Source organism: Alexandromys fortis, unplaced genomic scaffold (assembly GCF_014885135.2).
Source record: "Alexandromys fortis isolate MF-2015 unplaced genomic scaffold, M_Fortis_MF-2015_v1.1 scaffold_27, whole genome shotgun sequence".
Taxonomy (NCBI): Eukaryota; Metazoa; Chordata; class Mammalia; order Rodentia; family Cricetidae; genus Alexandromys; species Alexandromys fortis.
Genome location: NW_026067952.1, coordinates 14,236,027 through 14,255,095, shown reverse-complemented (window position 1 = coordinate 14,255,095; position 19,069 = coordinate 14,236,027). Strand labels below are relative to the sequence as shown.

General features: G+C 46.9%; 1 protein-coding gene across 7 annotated transcripts in view; it reads right to left on the bottom strand.

Annotated features, from left to right (window-relative positions):
• Positions 1 to 7,977: 7,977 nt before the first annotated feature.
• Bcl2l1 (BCL2 like 1) overlaps positions 7,978 to 19,069 on the bottom strand; it is a 51,124-nt gene continuing 40,032 nt past the window's right edge. For 6 of the 7 annotated variants that reach the window (XM_050150846.1, XM_050150845.1, XM_050150850.1 and 3 more), the window contains exon 3: positions 7,978 to 9,595. In XM_050150846.1, coding sequence (XP_050006803.1) covers positions 9,458 to 9,595 — 138 coding nt within the window. In that variant the 3' untranslated portion in view covers positions 7,978 to 9,457. The remainder of the gene's footprint in view (positions 9,596 to 19,069) is intronic. The other variant, XR_007593364.1, reaches the window with a different exon arrangement.

The following is a 19,069-nucleotide window of genomic DNA, read 5'->3' as shown; positions in this document are numbered from 1 at the left end:
TTTTTTTTTTTTTTTTTTGAGACAGGGTTTCTCTGTATAACAGTCTAGCTGTCCTGGAACTCTGTAGACCAGGCTGGCCTTGAACTTAGAGATCTGCCTGCCTCTGCCTCCTGAGTGCAGGAATTAAAGGCTTGCTCCATCACCCAGCTACACACACCAGATTTTTATGTTGTAACTAGAGATTTAAACTCAGGTCCTCAGGCTTATATAGCAAACTCTCCAATGACAGAGTCATTCCCCTGACTTCCCCTACATATAATTTCTTTAAAATATTTTTATTACATCTTTTTATTTATTTATTTGGTTGGTTGGCTTTTTGAGACAGGATCTCTCTGTCTAACAAACAGCCTTGGCTTTCCTGGAACTTACTTTGCAGACCAGGCTGGCCTCGAACTCACAGAGATCTGACTGTCTCTGCTTCCTAAGTGCTGAGATTAAAGGCATGCGCCACTACACCCTGCTGACATCTATTTATGTGTGAGGATATACAAGTGCCATGGTGCACTTGCCGGGGTCAGAGGCCAATTTTGCAGGAGTGCGTTCTCTCCCTCCACTGAATTCAGATTGTCAGGCTTGGCAGCAAGCTCCCTTACTCAATGGGCCATCTCGTTACTATTCCCCTTCTGTTGCAATGCAGCAGTAGCAGCTTTGGGGGGTGGGGGCATTTGCTTTTTACATTAGTTGAACTTGAGCCTGACCTGGGGACTTCCTGAGGAGGGTCACTTGAACAGTCAGTGCAAAAGTCCTGCAATGGACAGGCTACCACGTTAAGTTTATATTACTTTCTATTTATTTCCAGAAAACCCTATTCTTACTTTACATCCACATTCTTAGTACCTGAGGATTTTAAGAATGGTGTTTTCAAATTGTAAGATCATCTTGCTAAAATTTTGTAATATGTCCCTTTAAATTCCTTAAGAACTCGCAAGGGCCTTTATAGTAAAATTATTCAAGCTAATTATTCATGTGTGAGCCTATTGAAATGAGATGGCTTCTTATATAATTCAGGCGAGAATGAATACTTTATGTGCTCAGCTCTCAAACATCAATTTAGTAAAAAATCAAAGAATATGTAACACTCAGTTTACATATATTCATTTCTTTCTTTTTGTTGTAGGTATTGAGCCTATGGGGCTGATGGCCAGCCACACCTTTAATTCCAGCACTTGGGAGGCAGAGGGAGGTGTAACATGAGGGACCTGCTTGTTGGGGTTTCTGTCCTGCCCGGTATCCCACAGCCAGCAAGTCCAAAAGAAAATCACACCGAGGTCTCCTTAAGATTATAAACTGATTGGCCCATTAGCTCAGGCTTTGTATTGGCTCTTGTAGCTTATATTAACCCATTATTCTTATCTATGTTAGCCACATGGCTCAGTACCTTTTTCAGCAGAGCAGGTCACATCCTGCTGTCAGTGATCTGGGCAGGACTGGGAGCAATGGGTTTCCTCCTTCCCAGAATTCTCCTGTTCTCATCGCCCCACCTCTATCTACTTCCTGTTTGGTTGACCCACCTATACTCACTGCCTGACCAATCAATGTTTCGTTAAAACATGATTGACAGAATACAGACAATTCTCCCACACCAGAGAGGGATCTCTGATTTAGAGGCCCATGTGGTCTACAGAGCAAGTTCCAGGACAGCCACATTTACCATAGTGAGATCCTGTTTGGAAAATGAAAGTGAGGGTAAAGGGGGGGAGGGGGGAACATGGGGGGGGGGGAGACGGGGACGGACACACACACACCAAGGGCATTGGAAGCGCCTACGCAAGCGCTCTGCAATGAAGCTACAACCTACATCTTAGCCATTTTTCTCCCTTTCTTATCCTTTTGTTTTGTGGTGGTTTGAATGAGAATGGCTCCCAGAAGCTCACATTTGAATGTTTGGTCCCAATTGAACCAATTGAGGAGGATTGGCAGGTGTGACCTTCTTGAAGGAAGCAAGTCACTGGGGGTGAGCTCTGAGGTTTCAAAAGCACACAGAAGGCCCAGTGTCTCTCCCTCTGCCCAATACCAGGAGATCAGGATATAAAGTCCTCAGCTACTGCTCCAATGTCCTGCCTGTCTGCCCCTGACCATGATAACAATGAATTAGTTCTCTAAAACTGTGAGCAAGCCCTCAGTAAAATGTTTTTTCTCTTTTTGGAGGTGTCAGGGGGAGAAGACTGGAGAGTTGATAGTGGTTAAGAGTACTTGTTCTTTTTTTTGTTGTTGTTGATTTTTATTGAGCTTTATGTTTTCCTCTGCTCCCTGCCCTGCCTCTCCCCTCCCGCATTCAATCCTCCCCCAAGGTCCCCATGCCCCCAATTTACTCAGGAGATCTCATCTTTTTATACTTTCTACTTCCATGTAGATTAGATCTATGTAAGTCTCTCTTAGTGTCCGCATTGTTGTCTAAGTTCTCTAGGATTGGGGTTTGTAAGGCTGGCTTTCTTTGCTATATGTTTAAAGACTACCTATGAGTGAGTACATTTGATAATTTTCTGTGTCTGGGTTACCTTGCTCAAAATAATGTTTTTGAGATCCATCCATTTTCCTACAAAATTCAAGATGTCAATATTTTTTTTTTTTCGGCTCTGTAGTGCTTCATTGTGTAAATGTACCACATTTTCCTTATCCATTCTTTGGACAAAGGGCATTTAGGTTGTTTCCAGGTTCTGGCTATGACAAACAAAGCTGCTATGAACATAGTTAAGCACATGCCCTTGTGGCATGATTGAGCATCCTTTGGATATATACCCAAAAGTGGTATTACTGGGTCTTGAGGAATGTTGTTTCCTAATTTTCTGAGAAATCGCCACACTGACATCCAAAGGGGTTGTACCACCAGCATTCCCACCAGCAATGCAGAAGTGTTCCCTTTCCCCCACAACCTCTCCAGCATAAATTGTCATCAGTGTTTTTGATCTTGGCCATTCTTACAGGTATAAGATGAAATCTCAAAGTTGTTTTGATTTGCATTTCTCTGATGACTAAGGATGGTGAACATTTTCTTAAGTGTCTTTCAGCCATTTTAGATTCCTCTGTTGAGAGTTCTCTGCTTAGGTCTGTACTCCATTTTTTTAAATTGGATTATGTGTTCTTTTGATGTCCAATTTCTTGAGTTCTTTGTATATTTTGGAGATCAGACCTCTGTCTGATGTGGGGTTAGTGAAGATCTTTTCCCATTCTGTAGGCTGTCGTTTTGTCTTGTTGACCATGTCCTTTGCTTTACAGAAGCTTTTCAGTTTCAGGAGGTCCATTTATTAATTGTTTTCCTCGGTGTCTGTGCTGCTGGGGTTCTATTTAGGAAGTGGTTCCCTATGCCAATGTGTTCAAGTGTATTTCCCACTTTCTCTTCTATAAGGTTCAGTGTGTTTGGCTTTATGTTGAGGTCTTTGATCCATTTGGACTTGAGTTTTATGCATGGTGATAGATATGGGTCTATTTTCATTCTTCTACATGTTGATATCCAGTTATGCCAGCACCACTTGTTAAATATGCTTTCTTTTTTCCATTTGATATTTTTTGCTTCTTTGTCAGAGTACTTGTTCTTTCAAAGGATCTGGATTTAATTCCCAGCACCTACATAGAGGTTTACCACTTCCTCAGGCATGTATGTGGTATACATGCAAACATTCAGGCAAATATTCAGACAAACAAAATAAATCTGAAAAAAACTTCTTTAAAAAATAAGAGTTGCCTTGGTCATGGGTGTCTCTTCACAGCAATAGAACAGAGACACCTTTCCTTGCTATCATGTAGTTCAAGCTTACCTGGAACTCACTACTTAGCTGAGGATGACCTTGAACTTCTGATCCTCCGAACCCCTTGCTTTCAGCTTCTGAGTGCTGGGATTACAGGCACATACTATACCCACCATTGACAGTGTGGTACTAGGACTCAAAATCAGAGCTTTGTGCTTGCCAGGCAAGTGTTTTACCCTCCAGGCTTCATCCCCAGGCCAGTCCTTATTTCTATTTTCTTTATATGAAGGGAAGTTCTTATTTATTTTTAGGTTTTTCAAGGCATGGTTTCTCTGTAGCTTTGGAGCCTGTCCTGGAACTAGCTCTTGTAGATCAGGCTGTCCTCAAACTCACAGAGATCTGCCTGTCTCTACCTCCTAATTGCTGAGATTAAAGCTGTGTGCCACCACCACCCAGCCAAGGGAAGTTCTTATTTTTAACCTCACGACACAGCTGTCATGGTGGAGACAGAAAAGTTCAGAGCAAAATGCTTTATAATTAAATTTTTTTAAAAAAATATTTTTTTCAAGGTGTGTGAACCACAGCATGTATGTGTCAGAGGCCTGCTGGCTAGTCCTTAGGACCCCTCCTTTCACCAGATGTGGTCCTGGGGTTGGACCCGCCTTAGCAGCAAGCACCTTTACTCACAGACACATCTCTCCGGCCCCTCTAATGAATCTGATCATCAGTTACCGTATTTCCTGCATGATTTGCTAATTTTAAGTAGTTAGCCACAGTGGCTCACATCTATAATCCTAGCACTCAGGAGACTGAGACAGGAGGACTGCCACAAGTTAGAGGCTAGCCAGGATAACACAGTGAATTCTAGAACAATCTAAACTTCAGAGTGTGATTCAGTCACAAATAAACAACCAAGGAAGAGCTGAGGGTGTGGCCAGTGACACCTCATCGCTTAGCATGTTCTGGGCTCTGGGCTGGAGCATCAGCACACTTGAAAAGAATAATTAGTTAACCAGAGAAGCATGCAAGCACACAGGCACGCTCTTGGCTCTTGATCCTGACTCATGCCTTCATGTGCTGGTGCAGGCATGCTGTAGGCATACTGCTGATTACACAAGGGAGCTGTGGGAACAGATGCACGAGGAAGGCTGTCCCTCATGGGTTCCCATCCAGTCAAAGCAGAGAGGAGGGAAAGAAGGCTGTAACAGAGTTCAGGCAGAGCTAGACCATTTTGATCAGAAAATGTTGCCAGAACTAGGGCCTGGGGAGCTGGAAGTGAGCTGCTCCAGGCTTGCTCTGTTTGTGTGCTTCACCATTTCTCAAATGCATCTGAAAAGTAGAGCTGGAGCTGTGTGTGGAACCTCACAACTATAATGCCAGCACTCGGGAGGTGGCAGTAGAAGTCATTCTTGCTTCTACAGCATATTCTGGGCTGCAAGAGACCTGTCCTGGAGTGTGTGTGTGTTTTGTTTGCATGTATTTATGTGTGCTGTATGTATGCTTGGTGCTCTCAAAGGCCAGAAGAGGGTGTCAGTTCCCATGGAACTATAGTAACAGGCAGTTGTTCACATGCAAACAGGACAATTTAATGGAGGGCAACTCTGGGTTTATATTACATAGTTGTAATTGAGGACATTGAGAAATAGATATTACAATTAAAGGCTGGGATGTATCCCTCAGCAATAGAATGTTGGCTTATGTAGCTCTAGTTGTCTTTATTCACCTTTAATTCTAGTACTCAGGAGGCAGGGGCAGAGCCAAAGCCAATCATTGTGATTTCCTGGTCAGCCTGGGCTACATACAGAGTTCCAGGCAGCCAGGGCTACATAGTGAGACTGTCTCAAAATCTAAAACCAAAACTATTATTCTTTTGTTTGTTCCTGTTTTGTCTTTTTTTTTTTCTTTTAAGAAAGAGTCTCATGTGTTGCCCTGGAACTTGCTACGTAGTTGAGAGGCACCTTGAATTTCTGACCCTCCAGCTTCTACTTCCTAGTACTGGGATTAGAGATGTGTGACCACACTCTGGTTATATGATGTGAAGATTGAGTGAGGAAGGGTTTTGTGCATACCACATGCATGCAATCTCTCCAGTCCCTAAAAATAAATCTTTTTAAAAAGTTGAGGCTATGGAGCCAAAACCAAGTTGTCCTTCCCTGCCTCCTTTAAAAGGGAAGCTCAGGGGCCTTCAGCCATTGTGACTCCAACAGTGTGATTACATGTCTGTCTGGCACTGGGACTCACACCAGTGTGACTCCAAAAGTGTGAGGACAGCCTAGCATTGGGACTCCCCAGTTAGGGATCAGGATAAAAGTTTAGTGAAAGCCGGATGTGGCGGCTCACATATTTAATCTTCATACTTGCAGGACAGAGGCAGGAGAATGATTTCTAGTTCCAGGCCAGCCTAGGAGACAGAGACAGACCATATTTCAACCTCCCAAATTTTGGACTCCTCAAATTTTGAGGAATACCATATAGCCTTTTTTTTTTTTTTAAAGGATTAATATATTCCAAGTTGCAAATGGCTGGAGCTGCCAATGAGTGCACTGGCATTTATGTGTGGGTAGAGAAACTTCCACAGGTTATACAGAAGAAAACAGAAGGGCTATTCATACCAAACATTTGTAGCATTTGCCTATAACCCTAGCATTTGGGGAGGAGAATCTATTCCAAAACAGCTTGAGCTGTGTACAGTGAGACCCTGTTTCAAAAATAACATAAACCAAGAATATACCCAAAAATTAGTATGTAGAATCAAAGCATATTTTATATGTGTATTTGTCGATGTGAAAGATGTTTCTGGAAGCACATGGAAACTCTGGAAAGGGGTCCTAGAGTGGCTAGGGTAGGGAGCAGCTCCACTCCTGGGGGGAGGGGTAGGCAGCCAACGATGGTACTGACAGGCCTGCAGCTGCCAGAGGAAGAAGTGGGTGGGGGCGGGAGGCTTTGGTGGGAGCTCCATACCCAAGTGATGGGAGTGCAGAAGTCCTCTAGTGAGCAGAGCAAGGTGGGAGGATCGTAGACAAAGCTGTCCTGCAGAAGTCAGATGTCACTGGCACTGAGTAAGAGCCCCATGGTTCGGGGATGGCTTTTAGGTCCCATCATGTGGCCTTCTCAGAAAACCATCCAGTATGGGGTTCCTTCCCACCTCCAGCCACAGCGACATGAACTTGAAAGCAGGGTGGCTGCCTATGGAGGGGTCACCCCATTCAAGTGTGACCAATGGTGTGAGGGGTTGTACCATATACCCATTCCTCTGAGTAGGCTGTCATATGGATTTCAGGAGCAGTGTGCAATGTCACAAGGTCTACAGTGACTCAGGTCACACAATCCCTAAACTCAGAGTTATAATCAATCAATGGCTTCTTACTGGTCTCTGGGCCTTCTCCCAACTCCCTTCTAGAATGTTCTCATATCAGCTAGAGATATTTCCAGAGATCTAAGGATCATAGGCTTCCTGACCAGGGCCAAATCCATGTCCCTTACCTCCTGTCAATCTGGCTTCTAAGCACAAGGCTATTCAGTGCTAGACACACTAGCTTTCCTTCAGTCCAAAGAAGGGCCCGAGTTCCTGCCTTAGTTAACTCTGTCTCATCCTTCAAGTCTTGGCTCCCCTGGGTACCGATGTGTCCCATTAGCCTCTTGAGTTATAGGGACTCTGATCAAGGCTCGTCTTTTGAGACAGGTCTCACTATGTAGTCCACAACAGCCTGGAACTCTATGCCGACCAGACTGGCCTTAAACTCAAATTAACCTGCCTCTGCCCCCTAAGTGTTGGAATCAAAGCTACTGAGCTACATGCTACCACAGAGCCCAGAGTTTGCTACTCAAGTTTTACTAACTCTCAAACTTGTCACTTCTGTCTTTGGGACAAGGTCTCTCTACGTAGCTCTGGCTGTCTTGGAACTTGATATGTAAACCAGGCTGGCCTCAAATTTACAGAGATCAACAACCTGCCTCTGCCTCCTGAGTGCTGGGATTAAAGAAGTATGTCACTATGCCTGGTTTCTGTGTCACCTTTAAAAAAATTCTGCAGGGTGGGTTCACACAGTGGTGGCACACACCTTTAATTCCAGCACTAGGAAGGTAGAAACAGGTGGAGGACTTTGTTCTGTTCACACAGGGGACCAGCAGTTGATCAGTTAACACTCCTATTCTTGTTATGTACAGAAATGGGAAGAACAGAAAGAAATTTGGGACAGAAGGAACTTGGTGAGATACTCCATCCCTAGGGCAGCAGAGCCAGAAGCCAACAGCTTCTCCCTTACCCAAGAGGCACAGAGCAAGGCTGTGGTTCACAGAGTCGACACCGTTTATTACTGAACTGCACTTTCACCTTCACACAAACTATTTCAAAGAGCTGGAACAAGTGTAGGGGGAGGGGAGGGACAGGTGCCCCTCAGAAGCCAGGACCCCCAATGGGCTTCCCCAGGCAAGGGCAGGGAGGGAGCATCAGGCTGTCAGTCTCTGGGCACCAGCTCTCCACGTGCACGCGCACAGCAAGCCGGCAGCTCCTCACACATAAATACAGACACGCTTAACAAAAATAGTATATCATCTTCACAAGGAATAAAAACTAGTCTTGAATATGTACAGCAGAGAGCCCAGGGTAGCCAGAGCTGAGCTGGGACCCCCAGGGATGAGACAGGCCAAGGGTGGAGCAGAGGAGAGAGACCTAAAGGGCTCCTGGCCAAGCCACTCTGACCTTGGCAGCCCTGCTGCCCAAGCCAGGTGGGCGCAGGGCACAAAGACTGGGTAGGACAAGCCCTTGCAGCCCTCCTCACCTGTGCCATCAGGCTCTCCTTCCTGCCCTTCCTGCCTGAGGTAGGGAAGGCCCCGGGGCTCCCAAAGCTGCTCCCATAGCTTCCCTTTACTTCTGGGCTGAGGCCAGTGTCCCTGGACCCTGTGGCCAGCACCCAAGGCAAAGATGCCACAGGCTGACCTTGCAGGAAGTGAGGCAGCTGAAGTCATTAACAGCTCTGGGGCACCTATCTTGGGCCCAGTTGGTCCCTCAGTCATGGTCACGGGAGCCAGGGGAGGGTGGTGAAGGTCTAGGGTGGTGCTAAGCTGCCAGAGCCACTCTAGCTCTAGGATGGAGGACTTTCTGCAGCTAAGCTCCTCCTCCTGGGTTGGGCTGGCCTTTAGCCAGAGCCCTCAGGAGAACATTCAGACCAGGAGTTTGGCCAGGCCACAGGCGGGGAGGAGGTTCTGGTACTTGCCCCTTTATCCCAAGCAGCCTGAATTTCTAATAGTCAAAAGGGGCCTCTAAATGGCTCTTGGGGGTAGAGATAGGAAGAAGGGGGTCAGGGACACAGTGGGATGGGAAATGATCAATTCTGAGGCCACACACATCAAAAACAAGGCAATCTAGTCTCTTTCTGGGGAAAAGGGTTAGAAAGCTTCCCAGTTCCCTGCCAAGAAAGCATTCCTAGGAGGCTCAGGAGTAATAAGGGTCTTGCCAGCCCGGCAGGCCCTCTCCTCCCTCTAGCGCACCCCCTCCCTCTCCTTCCAGCCTCCTAAGGGACTGATTTGGGGGAAAATCTTGTGAATTTTGAGGCCAAGTGAATTGAGATGTGGGGGGAAGGTGGCTCTCACAGAAGCGTGGTAGGTTCTAGTAAGCTAACTGCAAGGGGACTCCGTCTAGGCCCAACCCTGTGATGGGGGAGGGGCGTGAGTTGCATGTAGTGGTTCTCCTGGTAGCAATGGTGGCTGAAAAGAGAGTTGTGGTAGGGGCAGGGTAGGAGGCGAGAGGTGTGTGGGTGGTCAGTGTCTGGTCACTTCCGACTGAAGAGCGAGCCCAGTAGAACCACACCAGCCACAGTCATGCCCGTCAGGAACCAGCGGTTGAAGCGCTCCTGGCCTTTCCGGCTCTCAGCTGCTGCGTTGTTCCCGTAGAGTTCCACAAAAGTGTCCTGTAGGGACAGAAAGGGAAAGGTAGACACTGTGTGAATCCTTGAAGAGAATGGGGTAGGAGAAAGGGTCACCTGCAAGCAATGGCCTTAGTGAGTTGAAAGCCATAGATAGCACCAGTGCCCACCATGCTCAGAGAAAGGTTAAAGGCTGCCTTTCTGAGCCCCAGCTGGGTAAGTCCAACCTAACTTACTGCTGAGAACACAGGTACAGAGAACACGCATTTTGCTTCAAGAAGCAACAAACAAAACCAATCACTCAATCAATCACTCAATCAATAATATGGGAGGCCAGTCCTGTCCCCATCCAAGGGCTGTCAGTACAGGCCCCAGAAGGAGGTAAGCAATAGCTCTGTCATGAAGCTTAGTCATCAGAGGAGAACATAACTCAGTGGGCCAGCCAGCACAAGGAGGTCATAGCCTTGTACCCAGCAGTCTGCAAAAGACTGTCTCTTCCTCACATACAGACCAGGCAGCTGGGACTCTGGAAGGCAAGGAACTCAATTCAGGCCACCCCTACTTGGACACTGATAGAACCAGAATCCAAACTTGGTGTGTGGCCCCTAGAAATCAGTGTACACTGTTCTGTGGAATGACAGAATTGAATGTTGACTTTAGAGCCCATGCAGTTTTGCCTCTATGGAGCTATGTCTCCATCTGGTTCCAACTGACTAAATAGAGGCTCCACGTAGGACTTCCATCTCCAGGAGACTCTGTGCCCCATCTCCCAGTGTGCTAACTCGGGATGCAGCCTGATCCACTTCTTATCCGACATCCCTCACCAACCACCCCAGGCCATGCTTTGTGGAGAAGACTGCTTAAAAACACTGCCCAGCTGACTACACCGCATGCAGTCTTTCACTCTAGTAGCTTCCCCTGTCCTTAGCAGAGCATCTTTGCATCCCTGGCACCTAGCAGCAGAATGGCACAAGCTCTGAGCAGACTGACCTGAAAAGATCAATATTATAACGCAGTTGGAGAAGCAGCAGTGAGCCATGAGCCCTCATGGCAAAGCTGCCGATCCTCTTAGGGAAAAGAACCGGAAGCAGCAGACAGATGGGAAAGTCCTTTCTGACCACAATGCATCAACTCCCCATTTTCCCAAGGTTTCCTCACACCAGAGCAGTCTGTTTTCTTTCCCACAGCTATATAGTTCAATGAGTCTCTCTTCTCCCTACTCTTTGCAGACACCCCTGACCACAGTCTGGAGCAGTGTCCACCCCAAACTTGTATGTCTTCTTCTCAGCACACTCTTTCTTTTCTCCTCTCCTTGTCCACAGGAGCTGGCCATTCTCAAACCTCCTGCCTCAGTCTCTTGTGTACTGGGAACACTGAGGTTGAGTGGCCACCCCCACCTCCTCAGCTTCTCATGACCACATGGTACACTACTGTTTTGCTGTGATTTGCCTTCTGTACTAGATCTGTTTAGTCAAGGGCTGAGATCCTGTCTTGTGCTCAGAATAGGGTCTGGCACAGACCTGATGCTCTATAAACTGTCCTGTGTTACATAACAATATTTCAATTACATACACAAACACATGTGCATGTACACACAGACCTGCAACATTAAAACAGAGCCTGTAAGGTTTTAGCTCTTTTAATGAGATGTTTTCCTTATGTGTTTGTGATGTTGGGGGAAACAAGCCTAGCTGGGCTGCCAGTCACATGACAGTGCAGCAATGAGGCACAGTTGGGCACAGGCCTTTAATCCCAGTACTCAGGACGCAGAGGCAGGTGAATTTCTTTTCTCTTTGTTTTTTGTTTTTAAAGACAGGGTTTCTCTGTGGCTTTGGACCCTGTCCTGGAACTAGCTCTTGTAGACCAGGCTGGCCTCAAACTCACAGAGATCCGCCTGCCTCTGTCTCCCAAGTGGTGGGATTAAAGGCGTGTGCCACCACTGCCTGGCTAGGCAGGTGAATTTCTATAAGTTTGAGGCCAGCCTGATGCACTTAGCAAAACACTGTCTCAAAAACAAACAACTCCCCCAAACAACAAACAAACAACCCCGGAATACACAGTTCTGTGTCATGTGTAGCATACTTGATAGTGGTAATAACTGAGCATTCTACTACTTACAAGAAAAAGCTCACTACACAAGGATGGGCAAGTTAGGCTGGTAGCGACCTCCAACCCCTTCTGTTTTTGCCATTTCTCTGCATTGCATCATGTTCTCTTACGTTACCTTCCTGGTTTCTAAGTACATTCTGACAGTCACGCAATGAAGTGGCCTAATGACACATTTCTGAGTTTATCCCTGGGATGTTAAGCAACACATGACTCCACACAGGGAGAAGAGACATACTGCACGTCTAAGTCTCAGGTATTGTTCCATCCTCTCTTAGGGCTCTCAGAGGTAGATGAGAATCTCATTTCTAGCTAGATAAGATGCCTGAGCCTTAAGGCATGGAATTTAACATTAACTAACAGGCAGAAGAGTCATCAGACTGCAGGGACTGCCTGACTTCACAGGAGTGTAGGACATTGGCTGTTGGGTCCTGTAGAGCATATGGCATGCATGAGGCCCTGAGATCCATCTTTAGCAAATCAGAGTGACTGCTGTTCCAGCTTCCATCTGTTGGTAAAGGGAAACCTGTCACACTGCAGTGCCATAAGGGTTTCGGGGCAAAGGAACTGTGACAGTGGAGCTGAGGAACCGGCAAGAAAGCAGCGACTGGCTGTGCCTTCCTGTCTTATCCATCCTGGCCAGTCTCTGTGCATCTTGGCAAAGAAGAAAACTCTGAGGATGTAGCATAGTTGGCAGAATGTCAGGCTAGCATTGCATGATGTCTTGGGCCCTTGGAACCCTGCATAAAATTGGAATGGTGCATATTATAACCCCATCATGGGGGAGATGGGAGGAGTTTGAGGCCAGTCAGTTAAGTAGGCCCAGGTAAGACAACATAAAGATCCAGGGCTGTGGGAAGGACAGGAGAAAAAAGGCCACAGCTAGAAAAGTCTGTTATTTCAAGGGGCCAAATGTCCCATAAAGAACCAGGGACACTGAAATGATCACCAAAATAGAGTCTTCCACACTGGAACTTTACTGAAGTAGAAGGCTGCAGCCACAGGAAATTTTTGGCTCTGGGGCTGGGCTGGAGTAAACAGGCCCTGTCCCCACAAGGGCACAAAGCGTTCACTGTCCAGGAACAGTCAGTCATTCCAGGGTGGAGGGGACGCAGAGAATAAGGCACTGACCACTCCTGTCTCTGTTCCTAAGATGCATTCTTGGCCAGGGTGCTCTTGCTCAGAGCTCCTTCTCCCGGGGTGGGGTGGGGGAGCAGAGCTTTCAAGGGCGTAGATCCTGGCAATGGCTTTTGCAGAGAGCTGAGCAGAATGGGGCGTGCTGTTCCCGAGCGGGCGGGGGCTGGAGAAGCTGTGGTGTGGGTATATTTAGTCCATGGTTCACACGACACACTTGGAAACAAACAGCCATTTTCTCAGCGGGCGGCTGCTCTGGGTAAATAAACAGGACTGCTGAGCACCCAGGTCTGGAAAAGCAGAGATAAGCCCTCATTGCTCCTCGGATTCCACTGATTTTACTACGTAGTAGGTAGCAGACTGAAGTCATGGATGCTCCCAGGAAACCCAGGCCTGAGCAGAGTCTGTGAAACTCTCAACCTGGGCTACAGTTAAGTGACAGAGAATTCACTGCTGCCTTGGAGATGCACTTGGGAGCTTTAGGGTAGCTGGGGACACAATGGCTAGCGACCTCCACAACAGTCATGAACTCCATCCCAAGCTGAGTAAGGTTGGAGGGTCAACCCACAATGGGTCTGAATTGAAGCAGAGTCTAAACTAAGACTCCAGTTCTCCCAACTATCGTCCCAGAAGAAGTCCAGTCTAGGACTCCTTTAAAGATGTTTCCCTCCAACACTACAGGGCTTCCAGTAGTCATGGCCATGCACATGAGGGCCTTCACATGTTACAGCCTTCACTCCTCCTCACACCCTTCTTCCTCAACCCGCCCATGAGACTCTATTTTGGAATCCCCCCTTCCCTGCTCACCTCTCTAATTCTGCAATGAACATCTCTTCTCTGCTCTAGGGTCTGAGTTTTCAACTGCATCACTGATGTTCATGAAGCATCATCTACCATTCTTCAAGTCTAGTCCTGGGGATAGGCAGTGAATAGGGCTTCCAAGAAATCAATCAATCAATCAATCAATCTCTCTCTCTCTCTCTCTCTCTCTCTCTCTCTCTCTCCTTTATTTATTTGTTTGTTTGTTTGTTTTTTTAGACAGAGTTTCTCTGTGTAGTGCTGGCTGTCCTGGAACTAGCTCTGTAGACCAGTTTGGCCTCGAACTCACAAAGATCGGCCACCTGCCTTGGCCTCCCAAGTGCTGGGATTAAAGGTATGCACCACACCTCCAGCCCAGAAAATGTTTTGTGTTCTAGCACATTCTTAGCAGTAGTGAGATTACTTCCAAAGAGGTACTGTGAAAAATCCTTAGATACTCCAATTGTTTGTGGCTATCTACAGTGCATAAAACATTGTTTCACTATGACACTTCAATTTCATAGGCAGCACAAAAATATCTAAGGATTCTTGAAGGAAAGTTTGAAAGAAAAGGATCTGGAGGAGTGGGAGTAGGAGGGGCTGGAGAGAAGGCTTAGGGGTTAAGAGCACTGGTTGTTCTTCCAGAGGACCTGGGTGTGATTCCTAGCAGCCACATGGTAGTTCACAACCATATATCTAAGTAAGGTAACTCTAGTTTCAGGGGATCTGATGTTCCCTCCTGGTCTCTGTTGGTACTACATGCATGTGGTGCAGAAACTTACAGTCAAGTAAAACACCCATACACATAAAATAATATTAAAAAGTAACAAAAAAGAAAAAACACCCAAGGAGAGAAGTATCATAAAAAATAGTAAAACAATTCCATAGATGATGGGGCTTTGAAGATAGGAAGTGAAGAGTACCTGTATGGGTATAATAGTTAGGAAAGTCTGAGGAAGTGAGATTTATGTCAAGGAAGTCTCTATGATGAGCCAGTGGCAGCCATGGAAGGATTAAAATACCTTAGGGGTAAAAGTGCATGCTCCCAGGGCTTTGGGTGTTGCTCAATGGCAGAGTACTTGCCAGGCATATTTCATATCTTGGATCTATGCCTAACACCAATAAAAAAAATCACATTTCATCAGAAGTTCTAAAGGTACAAAGACCGTGACAGGATGGAGAAGAAGGGAAGTCCCTATGTGCTGGTCTCCCCTATTTTCCCTACAGTCTTGGGGCACAATGCAAGCAGGACCAAGCCTAAGTTAGACCTGAAACCTAGCTCACCAAATCAGGTGTAGACCTAGTTTAGACAGATCTCTGCCCAGAGGTGGCTAATTGAATGAGTCAATTTCCCTCCACAATCAACAGCCAGAAGTCAAGATGACGTGACTTCTGATGGGAAGGGGCTCAGAAAGGCCAAGTACAGTCCTCACCCGAATGGGACCTGTCTTCCCTTACTTCTCTCTCACCTGTATCTATGCTTCTTCCCCAATTGTGATTATGAACAAGTTACCCCACCTCTCTGGTCACTAAGTCTTCATTTGTTAAACCAAGTGCCTTATCACTGACCTGTACATCCCCAGCCCTCTTTTCACTTTCTGTTTTAGAGCTGGGGTCTCATGATGTTGTCCAGGTGGCCTTGAACTTTATCTATGGCACAGGCTGGCCAGGAGCTTGAGAAACCCTACCCCAGCCTTCCACATAGCTGGAATTATAGACAGTACCAACAGTTCTGGCTCTTTTTTGGATATGTGCCAGGCTGAGCTAAAGCACTTTGCCTCTAGTAGACTGTATTTCCTAATCTATTTATGCTCCCATTCACTTGAAAGATGATTCATTGTCCTGTCTTTCCCACCTGTTTCTCACCTGTTATCTCTAGAGCCTGGCACTGCATTTGGAATGTAGTAGGTACTATGAAGGACCCTTCTGTAGATGAATGAATGATACTTCTGTTCAATGTTCATGGCATTTCTTTTCTTTTCTTCTTCTTCTCCTCTTAATCTTTACGTTCCTTTATTAGAGCAAGACTCCTGATGTATACAGTGACATATTTACTAAACAGAGTCCTGTGCAGAAATTACAAACTATCCATCTAGACAGATTCTGGTTACACTTTGCCTATTGATGGACTAGTTCCATTTATAAAGATTGATACATCAAAAAGCTTTGAATTTGACTAGGCTGTCCATTAATCATCTCTAAAAAAGTGGCATTTAATTTTAGCTCTATTTTATAACATTAAAAAGCTTGTACATCAGGGAGCCTCCCAAAACATTATTTTCTGCACAATGGCGTTGAGCAGAAGAGCTCTTTATCCACTGAGATTCAGAGTCTGAGAGTTTCTGCTACATACCTGGGACAGCGCATGCCCAACCACCCTACAGACTGTTGACTCTGTCTACTTCCTTGGCCAGTTCAAACTGTTATGGCATTTCTTAATAACCCTGTTTTACAAATGTTAATGTGGAGGCTCTAGGTCACTCAACATCCCTATCTAAGCACTAATGGATTTGGGATTCTTACTTATTCTGGTGTCCCATCTTGCCATCTCAGAGTCTGCTATATCTATCTACCCCAAGAAAGCCTGACCTCTCCACAGCTACCTTGTGGAATGCTCTAATTTGTCCTTTCTACAGGTCTCCTCATCAGCAGTCTCCTCATACTGTCACCGGGTACCACTGTTGCCTGCTCGAGGCCTACAGATCTGTAGTAACAGTTAGGCTAGGCTCTTCTGCTCAATTTCCAAAGAACAAACCTTCTCCTGATCTGATAGTGGGTCATGCCTGTGTACCTCTGTGAAGGAAGGAGGTCTGCAGTCTGAGCTCAAGTAAGTTGTGGCTCAGAGCCATTAAGAGACCTTGCCAAAGTCAGTTTAAGCCCATTGTGTCAAGCAGCAAAGCCCACATTCTAGGCCAGGGCCAGGCTCTGGGTCCTTCAAAAAGAGTAAGGTGGTCTAAAGCCATTGGCCAAATGAATGAGTCCCACCCAGCCAGCTGAGAACCGCCCCAGGGAAGGATGTGAAGACAACCAGGGCAAGTGAAACCCTTCTATCCTAAGCTTCAGGGAGGAACAGGCAAGCTCCTGTGCCAGACGGTGCTTCCTTCCTCCTGGGGGACTGGAAAGCCACCAGGCCTGTGCCCACTGCTTCCTTCCTGTTCAGTTATTTCAGGAAAGATGTGGGTGGAGAAGAGGAAGGGGCTCTTAGCAGTGACACTGGGCCAGAATCAGTGGCAGCCTGCCTGTCCCTGGCCTTGGCCTGGCCCTGTATGGACAGGTTGTGAGTCACACGCAGAGTCACCTTCTGCTCCTCGCCTCAGTTTCTCCCAGAGAGCAGCTGATAAATGCTAGCTGAGCAGACAAACAAGGCCTTGTTAGGAGATCCCTGGGAGACATCAGGCGGGGGTGGGGGGCACACAGAGGCCTTATCTCTCTTTTGGCAGGAGTGCAGGCAGCAGCTCGGAAAGAATGAGGCTTGTGGCTTTCCTGGGGGAGCTGTTGTTCTGCGTGATGAGAGAGGAGTGAGCTCTTCTCTACTCTGGAGTAGAGTAGGCATCCTGCACTGGACCAGTGGATGTGGGGTGGGAGCAGAGGCAGCAAGCTCTGCTGTGCTGGGCAGTGTTGAGATTAAGGGGTGCATATGCTCAGTGAAGCAAGGTGATCTACAGAGGGTTTCCTGACTGAGGGTCTAGGCCACATAAGCTTCAGGGACTCTTTGGGGACATTTTCACATCTTCTAACTCAGCTGGTCATCTCTCAGCCTCTCCTTCCCCTTCCCCCAACATTAGTTCTAAGAAGCAGAGTCTGACAGATGTGCTCATTTCTCAGAACAGGAAGCAACTGTGCAGGGAGGAGATAACACCTCGCTGGGAATCAAGAAGTATCCGGCCCAGCAAGCAAGGCCTTCCATCTGCCCAGCTTTGAAACAGGCCACTCAGGCACCAGGAGAACATCACAGACACTCTCTGGGGCAGACCTACCTATGCAGTGGAGTTTGTAACCACCTGCTCCCACAGGGAGGGTGACATGACAACCAATATTCAGTAGGCCACTGCCTTGTGTGTAAGAAATCACCTAGTCCTCACCATAGCCAAAAGGAGTGCAGGGTGTGTTGTAATCCCTGCCTTCAAAGGAGACTGAGCCAGGACTGCCACGAGCTTGAGGACAGAATGGTCTACATAATGAGCTCCAGACCAGCCAGGACTACATGACATTCTTAAAAACAACAACAACAGAACCAAACAAAATCCTGAAGAATACGTGCTATTCTTATTCTTCATGTCACAGACAAGGACACATATGTTTACAGATGAGAACACAGGACTAAAGAAGCACAGTCTCTCCAAGGTCATATTACACATCTGAGGTAAAGCTGAATCCTAAGCAGCCTGGTTCCAGAGCCCAGCAATTCACTGCTCTGGGCAGTGCAGCATGCCCTGTGAGGCCTCTTCTCGCTTGAGCCCTCTCTCATTTCAAGCATGGTGACTTCCTATCTGCTCTCAAGTAGAAGATAACAGCTCGCCATTCTCCCAATGTCCCAGGCCAGAAAGCACTGAGAGTGTATGCGTGCAAGTGTGCATGCGAGCATGCCCACATGTATGCATGCACACACGCAGGTGCCTGCTAAGAACCCCTGGAGCTGGAATTACAGGTGGCTGTGAGCTGCCTGATGTGGGTGGTGAGAACAGAACACTGGTCCTCTGCAAGTGCAGTAAGCAGTGAGCCAGTGCTCCAGCCCGAGAGTGACATTCTAACATTTCTGTCCACCTTTCCATGAGATCCTAACACTGCCTGCTCTCTGATGCAGTTAAGAAGGATGGACACATGGTCACACAGTCTGTCCTGTGTAGATGGTCTATATCAAAAGGAGGTTACGACAGACTCTCTTCTGTGTAGAGCACTTTATATTTGGGCAGCCCCACTGGAAAACCATTCTTTTAGGGAGTAAGTACTTCTACTATCCAAGGCTCATTTTGGATTTGTTCTCATCTTTGTTGTTCCAGCTGCTAAGGAAAGTAACTGTGGGCAGAAGCATTCTCCCTTGGCCTGGGCCAGTTTCCTCTCTGAGTGCTTCTTCCCATGTAAACTGGAGGTGCCACCCGCATTCCCATCAAGCTGGGCTGTCAGAGCACGAAGTACGCAGGCAGCCAGCAAGTCTGGCAAGTAGCAGACTATGATAAGTTTTAGGCCTTATCCATGAAATGGGATTAAAAAGTGACCACAAGCCGGGCGGTGGTGGCGCATGCCTTTAATCCCAGCACTCGGGAGGCAGAGTCAGGTGGATCTCTGTGAGTTCGAGGCCAGCCTGGTCTACAAGAGCTAGTTCCAGGACAGGAACCAAAAAAGCTACGGAGAAACCCTGTCTCGAAAAAAAAAAAAAAAAGTGACCACAATTCAGATTACTATGAGGATTCATCATAACATTTGCATATCATGACACACAGTGAACTCTGTGAGGAAAAGTTAGGTACAACTATTGTGCTC